This window comes from Scyliorhinus canicula, chromosome 7 (assembly GCF_902713615.1).
Source record: "Scyliorhinus canicula chromosome 7, sScyCan1.1, whole genome shotgun sequence".
Classification (NCBI taxonomy): domain Eukaryota; kingdom Metazoa; phylum Chordata; class Chondrichthyes; order Carcharhiniformes; family Scyliorhinidae; genus Scyliorhinus; species Scyliorhinus canicula.
Genome location: NC_052152.1, coordinates 134,873,411 through 134,890,906, shown reverse-complemented (window position 1 = coordinate 134,890,906; position 17,496 = coordinate 134,873,411). Strand labels below are relative to the sequence as shown.

General features: G+C 47.0%; 1 protein-coding gene across 8 annotated transcripts in view; it reads right to left on the bottom strand.

Annotated features, from left to right (window-relative positions):
• Positions 1 to 17,496, bottom strand: part of LOC119969395 (engulfment and cell motility protein 2) — a 242,824-nt gene that overhangs the window by 20,736 nt on the left and 204,592 nt on the right. For 6 of the 8 annotated variants that reach the window (XM_038802980.1, XM_038802983.1, XM_038802982.1 and 3 more), the window contains 3 exons: positions 10,616 to 10,779; positions 7,185 to 7,297; positions 2,642 to 2,749 (listed from right to left, as the gene is read on the bottom strand). In XM_038802980.1, the coding sequence (XP_038658908.1) occupies positions 2,642 to 2,749; positions 7,185 to 7,297; positions 10,616 to 10,779 (385 nt within the window). Of the gene's footprint in view, positions 1 to 2,641; positions 2,750 to 7,184; positions 7,298 to 10,615; positions 10,780 to 16,064; positions 16,119 to 16,225; positions 16,427 to 17,496 lie in introns of those variants that run through there. The other 2 variants (XM_038802986.1, XM_038802985.1) reach the window with 2 other exon arrangements.

Below are 17,496 nucleotides of genomic sequence, written 5' to 3'. Positions count from 1 at the left end.
GGATTGAGGTTCACAAGGAGGAGATGTTAGCAATTTTGGAAAGTGTAAAAATAGATAAGTCCCCTGGGCCAGATGGGATTTATCCTAGGATTCTCTGGGAAGCCACGGAGGAGATTGCATAGCCTTTGTCCTTGATCTTTATGTCGTCTTTGTCGACAGGAATAGTGCCGGAAGACTGGAGGATAGCAAATGTTGTCCCCTTGTTCAAGAAGGGGAGTAGAGACAACCCTGGTAATTATAGACTTGTGAGCCTTACTTCGGTTGTGGGTAAAATGTTGGAAAAGGTTATAAGAGATAGGGTTTATAATCATCTTGAAAAGAACAAGTTGATTAGCGATACTCAACACGGTTTTGTGAAAGGTAGGTCATGCCTCACAAACCTTATTGAGTTTTTTGAGAAGGTGACCAAACAGGTGGATGAGGGTAAAGCGGTTGATGTGGTGTATATGGATTTCAGTAAGGCGTTTGATAAGGTTCCCCACGGTAGGCTATTGCAGAAAATATGGAAATATGGGATTGAAGGTGATTTAGCCGTTTGGATCAGTAATTGGCTAGTTGAAAGAAGACAGAGGGTGGTGGTTGATGGCAAATGTTCATCCTGGAGTTCAGTTACTAGTGGTGTAACGCAAGGATCTGTTTTGGGGCCACTGCTGTTTGTCATTTTTATAAATGACCTGGAAGAGGGTGTAGAAGGATGGGTTAGTAAATTTGCAGATGACACGAAGGTCGGTGGAGTTGTGGATAGTGCTGAAGGATGTTATAGGTTACAGAGGGACATAGATAAGCTGCAGAGCTGGGCTGAGAGGTGGCAGATGGAGTTTAATGCGGAAAAGTGTGAGGTGGTTCACTTTGGAAGTAGTAACAGGAATGCAGAGTACTGGGCTAATGGCAAGATTCTTGGTAGTGTAGATGAACAGAGAGATCTCGGCATCCAGGTACAGAAATCCCTGAAAGTTGCCACCCAGGTTAATAGGGCTGTTAAGAAGGCATATGGTGTGCTAGCCTTTATCAGTAGGAGGATTGAGTTTCGGAGCCACAAGGTCATGCTGCAGCTGTACAAAACTCTGGTGCGGCCGCACCTGGAGTACTGCGTGCAGTTCTGGTCACCACATTATAGGAAGGATGTGGAAACTTTGGAAACAGTTCAGAGGAGATTTACTAGGATGTTGCCTGGTATGGAGGGAAGGTCTTACGAGGAAAGGCTCAGGGACTTGAGGTTGTTTTCGTTAGAGAGGAGAAGGCTGAGAGGTGACTTAATAGACACATATAAGATAGTCAGAGGGTTAGATAGGGTGGACAGTGAGAGTCTTTTTCCTCGGATGGTGATGACCAACACGAGGGGACATAGCTTTAAATTGAGGGGTGGTAGATATAGGACAGATGTCAGAGGCAGTTTCTTTACTCAGAGAGTAGTAGGGGTGTTGAACGCCCTGCCTGCAACAGTAGTAGACTCGCCAACTTTAAGGGCATTTAAGTGGTCACTGGATAGACATATGGATGAAAATGGAATAGTGTAGGTCAGATAGGCTTCAGATGGTTTCACGGGTCGGCGCAACATTGAGGGCCGAAGGGCCCGTACTGCGCTGTAATGTTCTATGTAATGTTCTATGTTCTATGCATTGTTAATGTAAGCCTACTTGTGACACTAATAAAGATTTTTTTTTTTAAATTTCGAGTACCCGATTCATTTTTTCCAATTAAGGGGCAATTTAGCATGGCCAATCCACCTACCCTGCACATCTTTGGGTTGTGGGGCCGAAACCCACACAAACACGGGGAGAATGTGCAAAATCACGGACAGTGACACAGCCCGTATCGAACCTGGGACCTCGGCGCCGTGAGGTAGCAGTGAAAGATTATTATTATTACTACAAGGAGAGGGAAATTATGCTTCAGTTTTGCAGACCTTTGCTGAGACGTGATCTGGTGTGTCATGTTCAGTTTTGGACTACCGCTTAAAAAGGATAAATGAATCTTGCCGCACACCGTCATCAGATTGATTCGCCGGTGATGAAGGAGTTAAATTATGAGGACAGGTTTGCATAAACTTGGGCAGCACGGTGGCCTAGTGGTTAGCACAACCGCCTCACGGCGCTGAGGTCCCAGGTTCGATCCCGGCTCTGGGTCACTGTCCGTGTGGAGTTTGCACATTCTCCCCGTGTCTGCGTGGGTTTCGCCCCCACAACCCAAAAATGTGCAGAGTAGGTGGATTGGCCATGCTAAATTGCCCCTTAATAGAAAAAATAATTGGGTAATCTAAATTTATAAAAAAAAAGGTTTGCATAAACTTGGCTTATATTCGCTTGTGTTTTAAAAGTTTGAAGAGGTTTAACGGAAATATTTGAAACGGTGAAAGCATTCAATAGACAAAATAGAGCTATTTTCCCTGATTGGGGAATCAAGATCAAGTATAATTTTAAAATTGGAGCCGGCCATTGAGAAAACAGAGTGAAATCAGGAAGCATTTCTTCCCCATAGAAAGGATTGTAGAAATCAGGAACCCTCTTCCCTCAAGAAACTGTGGATGTTGAGTTAATTGAAATTTTGAAAACTTCGATCGACCAGTGGTGCTCAGGTTAGTGTGCAGAGATATTTATTGAAGAACTGGGGTAAAATCAATAGAATTTCCCACCCTGCTTACTTTTTTCCTGCAGCGACTCGAAGGCCACCTCACCCTGTGGATTCTCATCCAGATCTCCATAGTGCAACACCTTGTGATTGAGAGACAGTCGGCAATACCAGAATTTATCTGTGGAACGAACAGGAAAAAAGGTAACAGCACAGCATTTCATGAAGCAGCAACTACATACGAGTGCATAACTCATGCAATACTGTATTAATTAGTAACTGCACACATCAACTAGAAGGCACATAAACACTACTGCACAATAACCTCTTCAACAAACATTAGTGCACTAACCAGTAACCATACTCATAAAACAATGCTAACCAGTTACCAATTGCTACTCCAGCTGATAGCCATGTCACACAGATTAACCAGCATTACACACTGAACGCTGTAACAAATAAATTCAGAAATAAAAATAAATAATCTTTATTAGTGTCACAAGTAGGCTTACATTAACACTACAATGAAGTTACTGTGAAAATCCCCGAGTCCGGCGCCTTTTCGGGTACATGGAGGGAGAATTCAGAATGTCCAATTCACCCAACAACCACGTCTTTTGGGACTCGTGGGAGGAAACTGGAGACCGTTATGGTTCGCGTGAATAAATGTGAACCAAAATTAACCACATTTGCTGAATGAGTCCCCAAATGAAGGAATTACCAAAAAGATTTCACTCTTTGTAACGTTAACAAAAATCAGAACAAGCAAATTAAATATGAATGAACAGGCAAATGATGCTTCAAATAAAGAGGTAAATTTCACTTCAAATAGTTGACACACAGATACGTCTTACAAAACCACAAGCATTGGTCCCCACAGATACGTGGCACCACATACAGTTCCAAAATTCGCTAACTGGTGTGTAGATCTCTCACATTCCCACTCAATAAATTTGGCCTTCTAGTCATATTCACTGTATTCCATCTGAGGACCCGAAGATTGTAGTCAGTCAAATGGCACATTCCTGCAGAACCTCCTTAGGTAGGTTCATGATATTCCTATTGGCATAGATTCCCCAGAGGCTCCTTTATCTGTTCCTTTTAGTAAACCCCATCAAACGATCTGGTTGGCTCCGGTAAATCTGAAGCAGCAGCAGTAAAACTGTCCAATTCACAATTGCTGCTCTAACCCTATCTTCAGCTTTTTGTCCTGTTTAACTTTTATTACAGGCACATAACATCTTGTAAATGTGCCAACTCTGCTCTCTCTTCTACTACATGTCTACTTTGTTTGCAATTCTACTTTTTGTCTGGCCACATGGCTTCCATCTTAACTTTCTCCCTGTTGGTACTGCTTCTGGGTTCAAGGGTTGCCAGGTCACAGAGACCAGTATTTCTCATTATCCAAGAAAAATGTAACTGATGTAAATTCTTTGAAGTCCTTTTCAAACATTCTTCAAAACAATTAGATTCCACAGTCTTTTTAAATTACAGGTTTTTCTTACTGTACTGTATCCAGGCCAAAGGACCTCACAATACTGAACACTTAGCAGGTAGTAACACAGCTACCAATCAGTAACTGTGCCATGCAGAATGAGCCAATAATTATATGGTCAATACTCTGATAACAATTGAGAACTGAGCATTGTCCTAATGCGATCCACTCAATGTCTCAACTGATAAATTTACGGCCCAATAAATATGGATCAGACCAGAAAGCTCCCAACCATAATTGTTGGGATGTGCTAAGTTTCCTGATCCCACCTTGGTCAGCAATGGGGTTTTCAATAGATTGCAGGGTCGCAAGACTACAGATTCTGGGCAGTATGTGGTTGGATGAAGGGGGGACATAGGAGTTAGTGTGGCAGCGGAATCAGCTGAAGTTCCCTCCAGTGATCCCCATTGGACAGTGTACACATGTGAAGATTTCACAAGGACAGGCTCAGCAGTGATGCTTCCTTTAGTGGAATAGGGCCTCTGCTACTCATTGCCTCAGCTCAAATGGAGAACATAAAAAATAGGGGTTGTAAGCCATTCGGCCCCTTGAGCCTGTTCTGCCATTTGATAAGATCATGGCTGATCTGTTTGTGTTTCAAGTTCTACATTTCTACCTACTCCCCCAATGATATTTGATTCCCTTGCTTAACAAGAATCTATCTACCTCTGCCTTAAAAATATTTAGTGACTCCCCCTGCTTCCAACGCTTTCTGAAGCTGAGAGTTCCAAAGTTGCACAATCCTCTGAGAAAAGTGTTTTTCTTTTAAAAAAAATAAATTTACAGTACCCAATTCGTTTTTTCCAATTAAGGGGCAATTTAGCATGACCAATCCACCTACCCTGTACAACTTTGGGTTGAGAGGGCGAAACCCACGCAAACACGGGGAGGAGAAAGTGCAAACTCCATATGGACAGTGTCCCAGAGCCGGGAACTCGGAGCCGAGAGACAGCAGTGCTAACCACTGCGCCGCCCTGAAAAGTGTTTTCCTTACCTCAGTTCTAAAAAAGTGATCCCCAATTTTTAAACAGTGCCCCTAGTTCTGGACTCACCAACAAAAGGAAACATAATTGCCGTATTCACCTTGTCAAGACCGTTCAGGGTCTCATAAACTTCAATCAAGTCACGCCTCACTCTCCTAAACTCCAGTGGAGATAAGCCCGGTCTGTCCAACCTGTCCTCATCAGGCAACCCGCTCATTCCAGGACTCAATCTAGTTAAACTCCTCGGAACCGCCTCCAACACATTTACATCCTTCCTTAAATAAGAAGACCAAAACTGCATACGGTATTTGTCTCACCGATGCCCTGTATAATTGAAGCACAGCATCCTTATTTTCATGCGTCTGGAAACTTCCAAGCAAAGGAAATGAAACCAGGCACCAAGCGGGGTACAGTTAAGCTACGGGACTGAAGACACAAATGAGGCAGCATTTGAAGAGGAGGCTGCTCACAAGGAGGCTATTTGACCCATTGTGCCTGCACCAGCCCACAGAATGAGCAACTCCCTTAGTGCCATTCTCGCACCTTCTCCCGTAACCCTGCAATTCATCCTTTTCAGATAACTGTCTAATTTCCTTTCAGCTGCTTTGATCGAACCCGCCTCCAGCACACTCTCAGGATTCCAGACCTTAACAACCACCCGCCGTGAGATAAAGCATTTCCTCATCTCACTTTTGCTTCTTTGCCAATTACTTCCAATCTGTTTCCTCTCGATCCTTTAACGGTGGGGGGGGGGGGGGGCGCAAAGTTGGGGGGGAGCAAGGCAGAGAGGGGGAGCGAGAAAGAGCGAAAGAGAGAGGGGGGGGAGCGAGATTGAGATGAGAGAGAGGGGGGAGTGAGAGAGAGGGGGGCAGTGAGAGAGAGGGGGGCAGTGAAAGAGAGGGGGGCAGTGAAAGAGGGGGGGCAGTGAAAGAGAGGGGGAGTAAGAGGGGGGAAGTGAGAGAGAGAGTGGGGGGTGGAGTGAGAGAGAGGGGGGAGTGAGAGAGAGAGGGGGGAGTGAGAGAGAGAGGGGGGAGTGAGAGAGAGAGGGGGGAGTGACAGAGAGGAGGGGGGAGTGACAGAGAGGAGGGGGGAGTGAGAGAGAGGAGGGGGGAGTGAGAGAGGAGGGGGGGAGTGAGAGAGAGGAGGGGGGAGTGAGAAGAGGAGGGGGGAGTGAGAGAGAGGAGGGGGGAGTGAGAGAGAGGAGGGGGAGGGAGAGAGAGGAGGGGGGAGGGAGAGAGAGGGGGAGTGAGAGGGGAGGGGGGAGTGAGAGGGGAGGGGGGAGTGAGAGGGGAGGGGGGAGTGAGAGGGGAGGGGGGAGTGAGAGGGGAGGGGGGAGTGAGAGGGGAGTGAGAGGGGAGGGGGGAGTGAGAGGGGAGGGGGGAGTGAGAGGGGAGGGGGGAGTGAGAGGGGAGGGGGGAGTGAGAGGGGAGGGGGGAGTGAGAGGGGAGGGGGGAGTGAGAGGGGAGGGGGGAGTGAGAGGGGAGGGGGGAGTGAGAGGGGAGGGGGGAGTGAGAGGGGAGGGGGAGTGAGGGGAGGGGGGGAGTGAGAGGGGAGGGGGGAGTGAGAGGGGAGGGGGGAGTGAGAGGGGAGGGGGGAGTGAGAGGGGAGGGGGGAGTGAGAGGGGAGGGGGGAGTGAGAGGGGAGGGGGGAGTGAGAGGGGAGGGGGGAGTGAGAGGGGAGGGGTGAGTGAGAGAGGGGAGGGGAAGTGAGAGGGATGGGGGGAGTGAGAGGGGAGGGGGAGTGAGAGGGGTGGGGGGTGAGAGAGGGGGGAGTGAGAGGGGGAAGTGAGAGAGGGGGGAGTGAGAGAGGGGGGAGTGAGAGAGGGGGGAGTGAGAGAGGGGGTGAGTGCGAGGGGGGGAGAGAGAGGGGTGGGAGTGAGAGGGGGGGAGCAGAGACAAAGAGAAGGGGGAGCAGAGACAGAGAGAAGGGTGAGAGAGACAGGAGGAGGTAGAAACAGAGTTGGGGGAATGTTCCTCACTGTGCAATGCCAAGTGGACAGAATATTCTCTCACTGAGCGTTGGCAGGTGGGGGAGGTTAGGGTTAGGGCTCCAAAGCCAACTAATAACAACCATATGCAAACCTTTGGCTTACCCACACAGTACAGTAAACGCTCCAGTAGAAACAAACAATCTAGTACCTTGCCGCCTGCGGTTGCTGATTTTACGGAAGCTGGTTCCCTCACACAGCCGGTTCAGACGTTGCTGTTTGATCAGCTCCATCACCTCGGGCTGAATCTTCTCGCGCAGTTCACTGGGAACAGAAAGTTTCAGGTCAGCACACAGGGAACAACTAGCAGCACATGTTCAGTGAAGCATTCAGGAGGAAGAAAAGTCTTGTTCCGTTGTATATTGAAAAAAAAATATGCACCCAAATACGACAATACTTCTACAAATTATCACCTGCTGGAGGTCCCCGATTGATTGGAGGATATTGACAGTGAAGGAACCCAATTATGACAATGTTTGAGGAGCACCCTCCAGGAATTCCAGTGAAAGCAATGAAGGTTGTGACTCTCAATTGGTCAGAGAGTTGATGCATTTGGGGAGATCAAACAAGGAAAAGGATTACAGAATAAATGGGAGGATAGTGATGGACCTTGGAGTGAATGTCCACAGACCCTGAAGATAGCAGGATCGGATGACAAAGTGGTTAAGAAGGCACATGGAATCCTTTCATTTATTAGCCGAGGCATAAAATAGAGTGTAGAGGATATGCTGGAATTATATAAAACATTAGTTAGGTCACAACTTGAGTACTGTTTGCAGTTCTGGCCATCTCATTAAAGAAAGGATGTCATTCTATTAGAGAGCGTACAAAGGAGATTGATGAGGATGTTGCCAGGACTGGTAAATTGCAGCAATGAGGAAAGATTGGAGTGGCTGGGGTTGTTCTCCCTGGAATAGAGGAGGCCGAGGGGAGATTTGATTGAAATGTACAGAATTTTAAGGGGCCTACATAGAGTGGATGGGAAGGGACTGTTTACTAGCAGAGAGGTCAGTGACGAGGGGGGCATAGATTTAAAGTGGTCGGTAGAAGGATTAGAAGGAAGATGAAAGGGTGGTAGAGGCAAAAGCCCTCAATTTATTTAAAAGATGTCTGGAAGTGTGTCTGAAGTGCCATAGCCTTCACGGCTATGGACCAAATGCTGGAAAGTGGGATTAGGCTGGGTGACCTATTTTTTGTATCCAGTGCTGACACGATGGGCAAAGTGGCCTCTTTCTGTGTTATAAACTTTCTATGATTTGAAAGTCTGCCGATAGTACAAGGATAGGTAGGAAAGGAAGTTCTTATTTGGATACAAAGGTCACGATCTAGTGGAAACCTTTTTAAGTGTCATTTGTGGGGGGTTTTGCTGGGAGTTTCTCCCCTGTTCTGTCTTAGTATCTAACCACACTTCACCTTTTTGGGCCCTGGGGTACTTCTCACTGGGCTAGCACACACTTAGAATTATTTCCATCACTGGAGAGCTGAACTCACCGGCTGGAGTGGCTCCTCAGAGATCAGGTCGCCATTTTAAAAGTGCGCCTCGATTTGTGAGTTTTACAGCCCCATCCATGGGCAACGTCATCCCCCACACACATGGGCATTATCCCACACGGCCCCCCCCAAGAGAGGACACCCCACTACAGGGTCACCGAGTGCTCCTTTTCAGGTCTTCCCATGCCTCCTTTTGGACCCTCCCCTTTCCAGGACCCTCAGGCCTTCACCCTCTGCAACCTTGTAGAAGCCCCTTCATACCTGCCCTGCACACCCCATTCATCATAACCCCCCCCACCCTCCATTCATTAGATTGCTCCCCCCTCAGGCCCTGACCCATAGCAGTGCCACCCTGGCACCTGGGAAAACTGGCATTTGCTCCCCGGGAGTGCTCTTGCTGGCTTTGTGGTGCCACCCAGGCACCTTGGCAGTGCCTGGGTGTCCCCATTCCAGAGGGAGAACCAGGGGGCCACCCTGCACTATACCTGGCTATCCAGGGGCCTCCAATGGCCTGGGAGACTCCCGGGTGTCGTTCTGCCTGGTCCATATTTGTGTGTACCAGAATTGAACAGCGCCAAGCTGGGGACACCTTGGGGATGCCGGGAAGCTGGTAGATTCCGGGTGAGTAGGCCTTAGTAGGCTTAAAACTTACTTAAGCGAGTGCGGCTTGGTTACGCCCATTGTGGGTGGGATTCTGGTCACACCACCTCACGGGACTTGGGTAGATTCTGTGAGAAGTAGTGGCTGCTGAGAAGCCTGGGGGTGGCCTCATGTCATCTACTGGCACGTCGTGCTCCCAATCGCACCCAAAGTGTTTGCAAAGGGATATAGAAAGTGATTGGCAAAAATCTGGCAGTTGGAGTATAATGTGGAAAAATAGGCGGTTGTTCATTTTGGCAGAAAGAATGTAAAAGCAAAATATTATTCAAAAGGGGAGAGTCTGAAGAAGGCTGAAGTGCAGAGGGATCTGGGTGTCCTTGTACGTGTATCACAAAGTCACAGACTGCAGGTACAGCAAATAATTAGGAAGACAAATGGAACGCTGGCCTTTATTGAAAGGGCGATGGAATATAAAAATAGAAAACAGTACAGGGCATTAGTGAGATCATGCCTACAGTAGTGTGTCTAGCTTTGGTTACCTAACTGAAGGAGGGATATACTTGCAGTTCAGAGAAGGTTCACTTTGCTGATTCCTGGAATGAAGGGTTTGTCTTATGAGTGAAGGTTGAACAGGTTGGGCTTACACTCATTACTGCTTAAAAGGAGGTGATATTACTGAAATATAAAGGATTCTGAGGGGGTTTGGTAGGGTAGCTGCTGAAAGCAGCTGAAATCTAGAACCAGGAGGGACTGTTTGAAAATGAGACTGAGAAGAAATTCCTCCTCATCTCAGAGGGTTGCTCATGTTTAGAATTCTCTTCCCCAGTGAGCAGTGCAGGCTGATGATTGAATGTATTCAAGGCCGCGGTAGATTTTTGATCAACAAGGGAGTTGAGGGCTTTAGGAGACAGGCAGGAAAATAGCGTTAAGGACACAATTAGATTAGTCATAATCTTATTGAATGGAGGAGGAGGCTTGAGGGGCCAAATGGCCTATTCCTGCTCCTTGGGTTGCCCTCAGGGACACGCTCCGAAACAAACATCAGCTGCTGCTGGAGGACTGTCAGCTGGTGACAGTGAAACCTGCTGATCTTCCTATGCAAGGATCTGTCACGGCTTAGTCCTGAAGACTGGCACATTCTAAGGTCCAGGGATACGTGCTGAGGGGTGCCCTCAAGCTCAGGCCAGCCGCCACAAAGGCTCCAAAGGCAAATTACACTGTCTAAGGCCCACCCTGACTTGGAGCCCGTGCTTTGTAGTTTGTGTGGTGAAGTTTGGGAGTGGACTTGAATCGTGATTTTTCAACTCACGAGGCAAGAGGGTTAATCAAATGAACCAAATTGATGGCAGAGTACCTCGGTGTCCAAAAAGCCTGTCCTTCACTAGAGTGAAACAAGGGAATGCAATAATTAAAAAAACAAGATATCCCCCTCGACCATTTACTTTAACTATATAGAGTTGTAGGTGAAGACAGAATAACCGAATAACATACACAATCGGCGGTGACTGGAAGTCATCCTGGCTCATTCTCTCAGACTGTCGCAGTCTCAGGATCTCCGAATAACTCAGGCAACGGACTTTACTCTTGAACTGATCGAGAGAATTTGGCTTTGTGCTCAGGGACCTCGTTATCTGCTCACGCACCACCTGCATGACCTGCAGCAAGAGAGGGGGGGGTGGGGGGAGAAAGAGATGAACTCCAGTTACTCACAGGCGAAGGAAAAAGGCCCAACCTGATGACTTTCATCGCTCGCACAGTGTGCGTGGGCAACCAATAGTCGCAAGCAGAAGAGAGAACCTGTCTTTAGTAACTGGCTGCTGCTTCCATTCATCAATTGCTAAACATTTACAGCACAGAAACAGGCCATTCGGACCAACCAGTCTGCATCGATGTTTATGCTTCACACTCCTCCCACATCACCTCACCCTGTCAGCATATCCTTCTGTTTCTTAATCTCTTATGTGTCTCTAGCTTCTCTAGAAATGCACTTATGTCATTTGCCTCAACCACTCCCGTGTGGTACAAAGTTCTGTATTCTGAGCATTACCTATAAAAACAAGGTAATCCTTAATTCCCTACCGGATTTAATAGCATTTTATATTTAAGCCTCCTAGTTTTGGTCCCACCACATCTTTATTACATTTAACCCATCAAACCACTTTTCTAATGATAAGGATCTTGGCCAGATCACCCCTCAGCCTTCTCTTTCCTAGAAAAAAAAGGGTCCAACTTGTTCATTCTTTCCGGATGTGCATAACTTCTCAGGTCTGAGATCACCCTTCTAAAGCTTTTTTAAAAACCTTTTCTCGCACCTCTACATCCATTCTGTAATAAAAAGACCTGGGCCGGGATTCTCTGACTCCGCGCCCGTTCGGAGAATCACCGGGGTGGGGGGGGGGGTGAGAATTGCGCCACGCCACCCCAACGCCGGCTCGTCCATTCTCCAATGCCGATTTTCGGGCGCCTACGCCACTGCCGCCACGCCGGTCGGGAGCCGTTGAAAGCGCCCCCCGGCGATTCTCCAGGCCTCGATGGGCCAAATGCCCGCCGAGTTCCGCTGGAGTGAGTTACATATGGTCCCACCCGGCGGGACCTCGGAGTTCTGTCTGCGGGGGCCATCCTGGTAGGGGGAGGGCCTCCATGGTGGCCTACCGATCGGCGGGCAGGCTAGTTCCATGGGGGGCCTATGTTCCTCCGCACCAGGCCCCTGTAGGGCTCCGCCATATTGCCCGGGGGCCGGCGCGGAGACGGGAACCCATGCGCATGCGCAAATTCACTCTGGCCGTGGTGTGCATGCGCGAACGTGCGCCGGCCGTGGTGCGCCGGCTTTCGGGCGCCGGTGCTGTGGGCACCACTCCGGCGCCGTACTAGCCCCTAGGAAGGGATGGATAGCTGCCAGTTGAGGCACGTTGACGCCGGAGTGGCTCGTGCCACTTTTCACGCCGGGGTCAGAACTTGACCGCAGGCTTGGGAGAATCCAGCCCTGGATTGTGCACAGTACTTTAAATGGTACAGAATTTCTTTGTCCAGTTGAGTATGAGTGCTGGATATCTTGTACTCACTGGAAGCAAGTTCAAAGTGCAGGTCAGATTACACAATGCTCCTCAGGGATACATAGATTTCCTCACCAACAGTGACATCAACAGAACAATCTGAAGAAACACAGAAAGAAGCACCCTCTAATTCAAATTGCATCCCGACTTTCACATAGCAACGGACGGTGGTTAGCACTGTTACCACACAGTGCCAGGGACCCAGGTTCATTTTTGACCCTGGGTGACTGTGTGAAGTTTGCACGTTGTCTCCGTGTATGCGTGGGTTTCCTCCGGGTACTCCGGTTTCCTCCCACAGTCCAAAGTTGTGCAGGTTTGGTGGGTTGGCCATGCTAAATTGCCCCTTAGGGTGGGGTTGCAGCAATAGGGTGGGGGATTGGGCCCAGGTAGGGTGGCCAAAGGGCCGGTCAAGACTTGATAGGCCAAATGTTCTCTTTCTGTAGGGATTCTATGATGCATCATCCTTGTTGAGGCAAAATCCTGGAACTCCCTCTCTAATAGCACAGGGAGAGTACATTCACCACAGACTGGAGCAGCTGGAGAAGGCAGTCCACCACCGTAATGAGTAAACATCAGAAGCATATGTGATGCTTATGTGATAGATACCAGATCACGTGACTGAGAAGTGGAGATCTGAAAGGAGAAGAAGCTCCAACCCCTTATAGAGGTCTAAATGTGTAAATAATTGCTGTAAATAAAGAGCAACAGTTTTTAGAAACTAGATTAGAGCAGCATACTTTAGGGAGAATAGACAACCCTCGTCGAGACTGAGTCACATAATGAAACATGATGGCGGCAAGTGAAAGACCCAGCAGACCGCAAAAAAATACTGGGCCGGCAAGAAAATAGATCATCGAAGGAATGACAAAGACTCACCAAGACACATGGAACCCACAATGCAACTACCACCTACTGTGAAAGAAACTGGAGATGGTCAATAAAGACTGACCGAGCTAGCAACACCCACCAGCCAGAGAATCAACGTTAAAAAATAGGTCTCAACAAAAGCAAGAAATTGGATATTATAGAAGCATAATAATGTTATTGCACTGAAAGAGGTCATTCAGCCCATCGTAATGGCACCAGCCAAAAACCTAAAAGTAAAAAACATCCATCCTAATCCTGTCCCCTCTATTCCTTCTACCAATCACCTTAAATCTACACCCCTTAGTAATTGACTACAGCATCTATTGTCTACTCTATCTAGGCCCCTCATATTTTGGTACACCTCAATTAGGTGACCCCTTAGCCTCCTTTGTTTGAAGGAAAACAACTCTAGCCTATCTAATCCTTCCCCAAAGCTGCAATTTTCAAGCTCTGGCAACATTCTTGTAAATGTCCAGGTACCCTCTCCAGAGCAATTATGTCCTTCCTGTAATGTACTGACCAGGACTGTACACAAAATTCCAGCTGTGGCCGAACCAGCATTTTATACAGTTGCAGCATTATATCCCTGTTTTATATTCTATACCTCATCCAATAATGGAAAGCATTCCATATGCTTTCTTTACCAACTTATCCACCTGTCCTGCCACCTTCAAGGCCTGTGGACATGCGCTCAGAGGTTTCTCACTTCATCAACCCCTCCCAACATCCTTCAGTTTACTGGATATTCAACTGCTTTTTTTGCCCTCTACAAATGCATTACCTCATACTTCTCCAGATCGAATTCCATTTGCCACTTTTCTGCCCAACCATCCAAACCATTGATATCATTCTGGAGACCACAGTTATCTTGTTCGCGTTCAACTACACAGCCACTTTTTGTGTCATCTGCAAATTTCCAAATCAGGCCTCCCACATTTAAGCCCAAGTCATTGATATATACAGCAAGCAGCCAGGGCCCCATCACTGAGCCATCTGGAACAACATTGGAAACCACTTTCCATTTACAAAACATCCATCGACCATTACCCTTTATTTCCCATCACTGAGCCAATTTTGGATCCAACTCACCAAATTTCCCTGTATCCCATTAGCTTTTAATTTTCTGACCAGTCTGCCATGTAGAACCTTTTCAAACACATTACTACAATCCATGTTGACAGCATCCACTGCAATATCTTCATCAATCCTCCTAGTTACTTCCTCAAAAGATTTGGTTAAATGAAAAATTTTTTTTAAGTGCGCAATTCTTTTTTTTCCCAATTAAGGGGCAATGTAACATGGCCAATACACCTGCCCTGCGCATCTTTGGGTTGTGGGGGCGGGACCCACTCAGACACGGGGAGAATGTACAAACTCCACACGGTCAATGACCCGGCCAGGATCGAACCTGGGTCCTCTGTGCCGTGAGGCAGCAGTGCTAATCACTGCGCCGCCCAAATTTGATTAAATTAGTAAGACATGACCTTCCCCTAACTAAACCACGCTGACTATCCATGATTAATCTATTCCTTTCTAAGTTTATCCTGTCTCTCAGAATTGATTCTAACAATTTGCCCACCACCAAAGTCTGGCTGACCGGCCTATAATTTTCTGACGTATCCCTTGCAGCTTTTTAAACTAATGGTACAACTTTCTCAGACGTCTAATCCTCTGGTACCTCGCCTGTATCTAGTGAGGATTGGAAAATGATCCTCTGAGCAACTGCTACTTCCTCCCTGGCTTTCTTCAACAGCCTAGGATACAATCAGTCTGGCCCTGGACCTTCAAGGATACCAGTCCCTCTAGTACTTTCTCTCTTACTGTGCCTAAATATTTTACACTCGTCCAATTTAACTAGAATATCTGCATCATCCCTCTTGTTGATGAAGACAGAGGCAGAGTTGTCATTGAGAACCATGCCCACATCTTCTGCTTTAACTTACAAGTTATCATGTACATTTCTGATGGCACCAATGTTTTCCTTAGATAATCCCTTGCTCTAAATATACTGGTGAAACATCTTTGGGTTTTCTTCGATTTTACCTGCCAAAAATTTTTCCTGCCCTCTCTTTGCTTTCCTAATTTCCTTCTTTACTTCACCCTGTATTTTCTATCCTCTTCTCAGCTTTCTACAGTATTATCTTTTTATCTGACTGTCATACGCTTTCTTTTTCTGCTTTACTTTACCCTGTTTCGTGATAAGCAGGGGGCACTAGACTTGGCAGAACCACCCTTTTTCTTTGTGGGGACATGTCTATACTGTGCCCGTCGAAGTCTGAATCCCACCAATTTTCCTTCTAGTATCCAGTCCACTTGCCAGATCACTTCTCAGCTTCATAAATTTGTCTCCCCCCAATATAGAGCTTTTACTCCTGTTTTATCTTTGTCATTTTCCATAATGGTGCTAAATAGAGCAATATTATTGTCACTATCTCTAGAATAGTCATTCACTGCTCCTTCACATACTTGCCCAGTTTCTTCTCATTGGACTGATTATGTGCTGGCTATTCTTCTCTGCCCGCCGATGACCACTCAGACATACTCTGTCCTAATATCCCTTTTCTTAATCACCAATTCAATTCCCAATCTCAACTGCATTTCCAATATTCTGCACACAATGCTAACTGCCTTCACAAGGGTCTTACACTCGCCAATGCCCTCACTCTGCCCATTCACACGCACCAGTGCCCTCAGACTGCCTGTTTACACTCTTCAGTACTCACCCCTACCCCCAAATCTGCCTGTTCACAACTACCAGTGCCTCCTCTTCCCACAACCCCTATGAATATCATGTCTGCCCAGCTGACCAATTTGCTCCCACTAACCCCTCTCCCTCCTCACCTGTCCACTCTACCTTCACATTCCACCAGTCCCCCTTCAATCTGCACTGTTCCTTCTCTAGTCCATCTCGCAATCTCTGTCCCTTCTGGCCCTAACCCTCCTCTGAAGGTGTGAGAGATGGGATAATCATTGGCAAGGTTAAAATGAGCAACTGCTGGGTACAAAATTAGAAAAATCACCTCTTGCACAAACACACCTTCTTCCTCCCCATCGCACATCCCCAAAACGTCGCGAGTTGAAGTAATTCAAATGTCCGTACTCTGACTAGATGATATTCAGCATTAGAAACACATACTTGTGGACAATCACAGCACTATTCCCCCAATTTAGTAGCACTCACCGGGACGAATATCCAGTATTGTTTACAGGGCACACAGTAAGGCTCCACACACTAGTCATACAAAATATGCTGCGCGAACACAACATCTGAGTGTGTTACAACTACATAGCAACTGCAACAAAGGAGAATATGCCCCAGATCCGGTTTCATGGCGAGATTCTGGAAACCTGCCAGGGAAACTCGGTCTTTGAAGTGCTGTTGGCAGGGTTTGCTCCGTGTGTGGGTGTCTCTCAGCTGTTTTGCTCTGTCGCTAAGAGCGTTTTTGTGCCGCAGTCAGTAAAGGGGGCAGGCTGTGTCACAGCAGGGCTCCCACTACTGAATCTTGGAAAACACACAAACCAAGGTCAGGTGCAGGCGCTGCTGTTTGGGGGAGGTGGGGAGAGGGTTTGCCTGGTGCTGCATAATAACTGTTATACAGCATTAAATCTGGATGTTAAAAAACATCAGAATCGCACAATTACCTAGATAACCCCTCAAAGAATTCCAGCAGACTTCTAAGACATGACATCAAGACTTCATTCTTACTGCTCTCTCCAAGATACAAAAACTATTCAAAACATTTAGGCACTTGCCCCCTTTACTGAATGTTAGGTTTTCTGCTTATTCTTTACTCCTTTGATCACCAATTCCTCTTAATCTCTTATAATCTCCAGAATGTATCCTAACTGGGAGTGGATACTGAATCCTTCCAGTTTCTTTGCATAATGCATATTTTTTGCTCACTTCTGTTGATGGTATGTGGCAGTCTGACTCATTGGGACTGAAGTATTTTTACACAGAATCTACCTTTGTGCAATCCATACAATTTACTGCTCACACAATGCCTTAAATACCAGATCAAGGATGAGAAATCTGGGTACAGGACCCGAGGAGGTGATTACAGTCCATGTGGTCAGTGCAAGAAAAAAAGTTTAAAACACCCATTCCTCTCGTATCCCCTGCGTATTCTGTTGTCAGCACCATCAATCTAGTAGGCAATTGATGCTAACAGTTTTATTTCTGGGCACATGCATTCCTTAAGCGTCCTGGTATGAGGGACCCGGTTTGAGGATTTGGATCAGGAGAGCAGTGTTATTTTAAATTCATACCAGGAGCAATGGGAAGTGTGAATAAAAGAGCAGAATCACCCCATTTACACCAACACAGCTGTATCTTTTGTTTCCAAGGCAACTACAAAGAATGTGGTCCCTGACAAGCTTGGCACTGAGTTACAGTGAATACTTATGATAGTAATTACATCCAAAGTAGCATCCATGCTGCAATATTGCTGG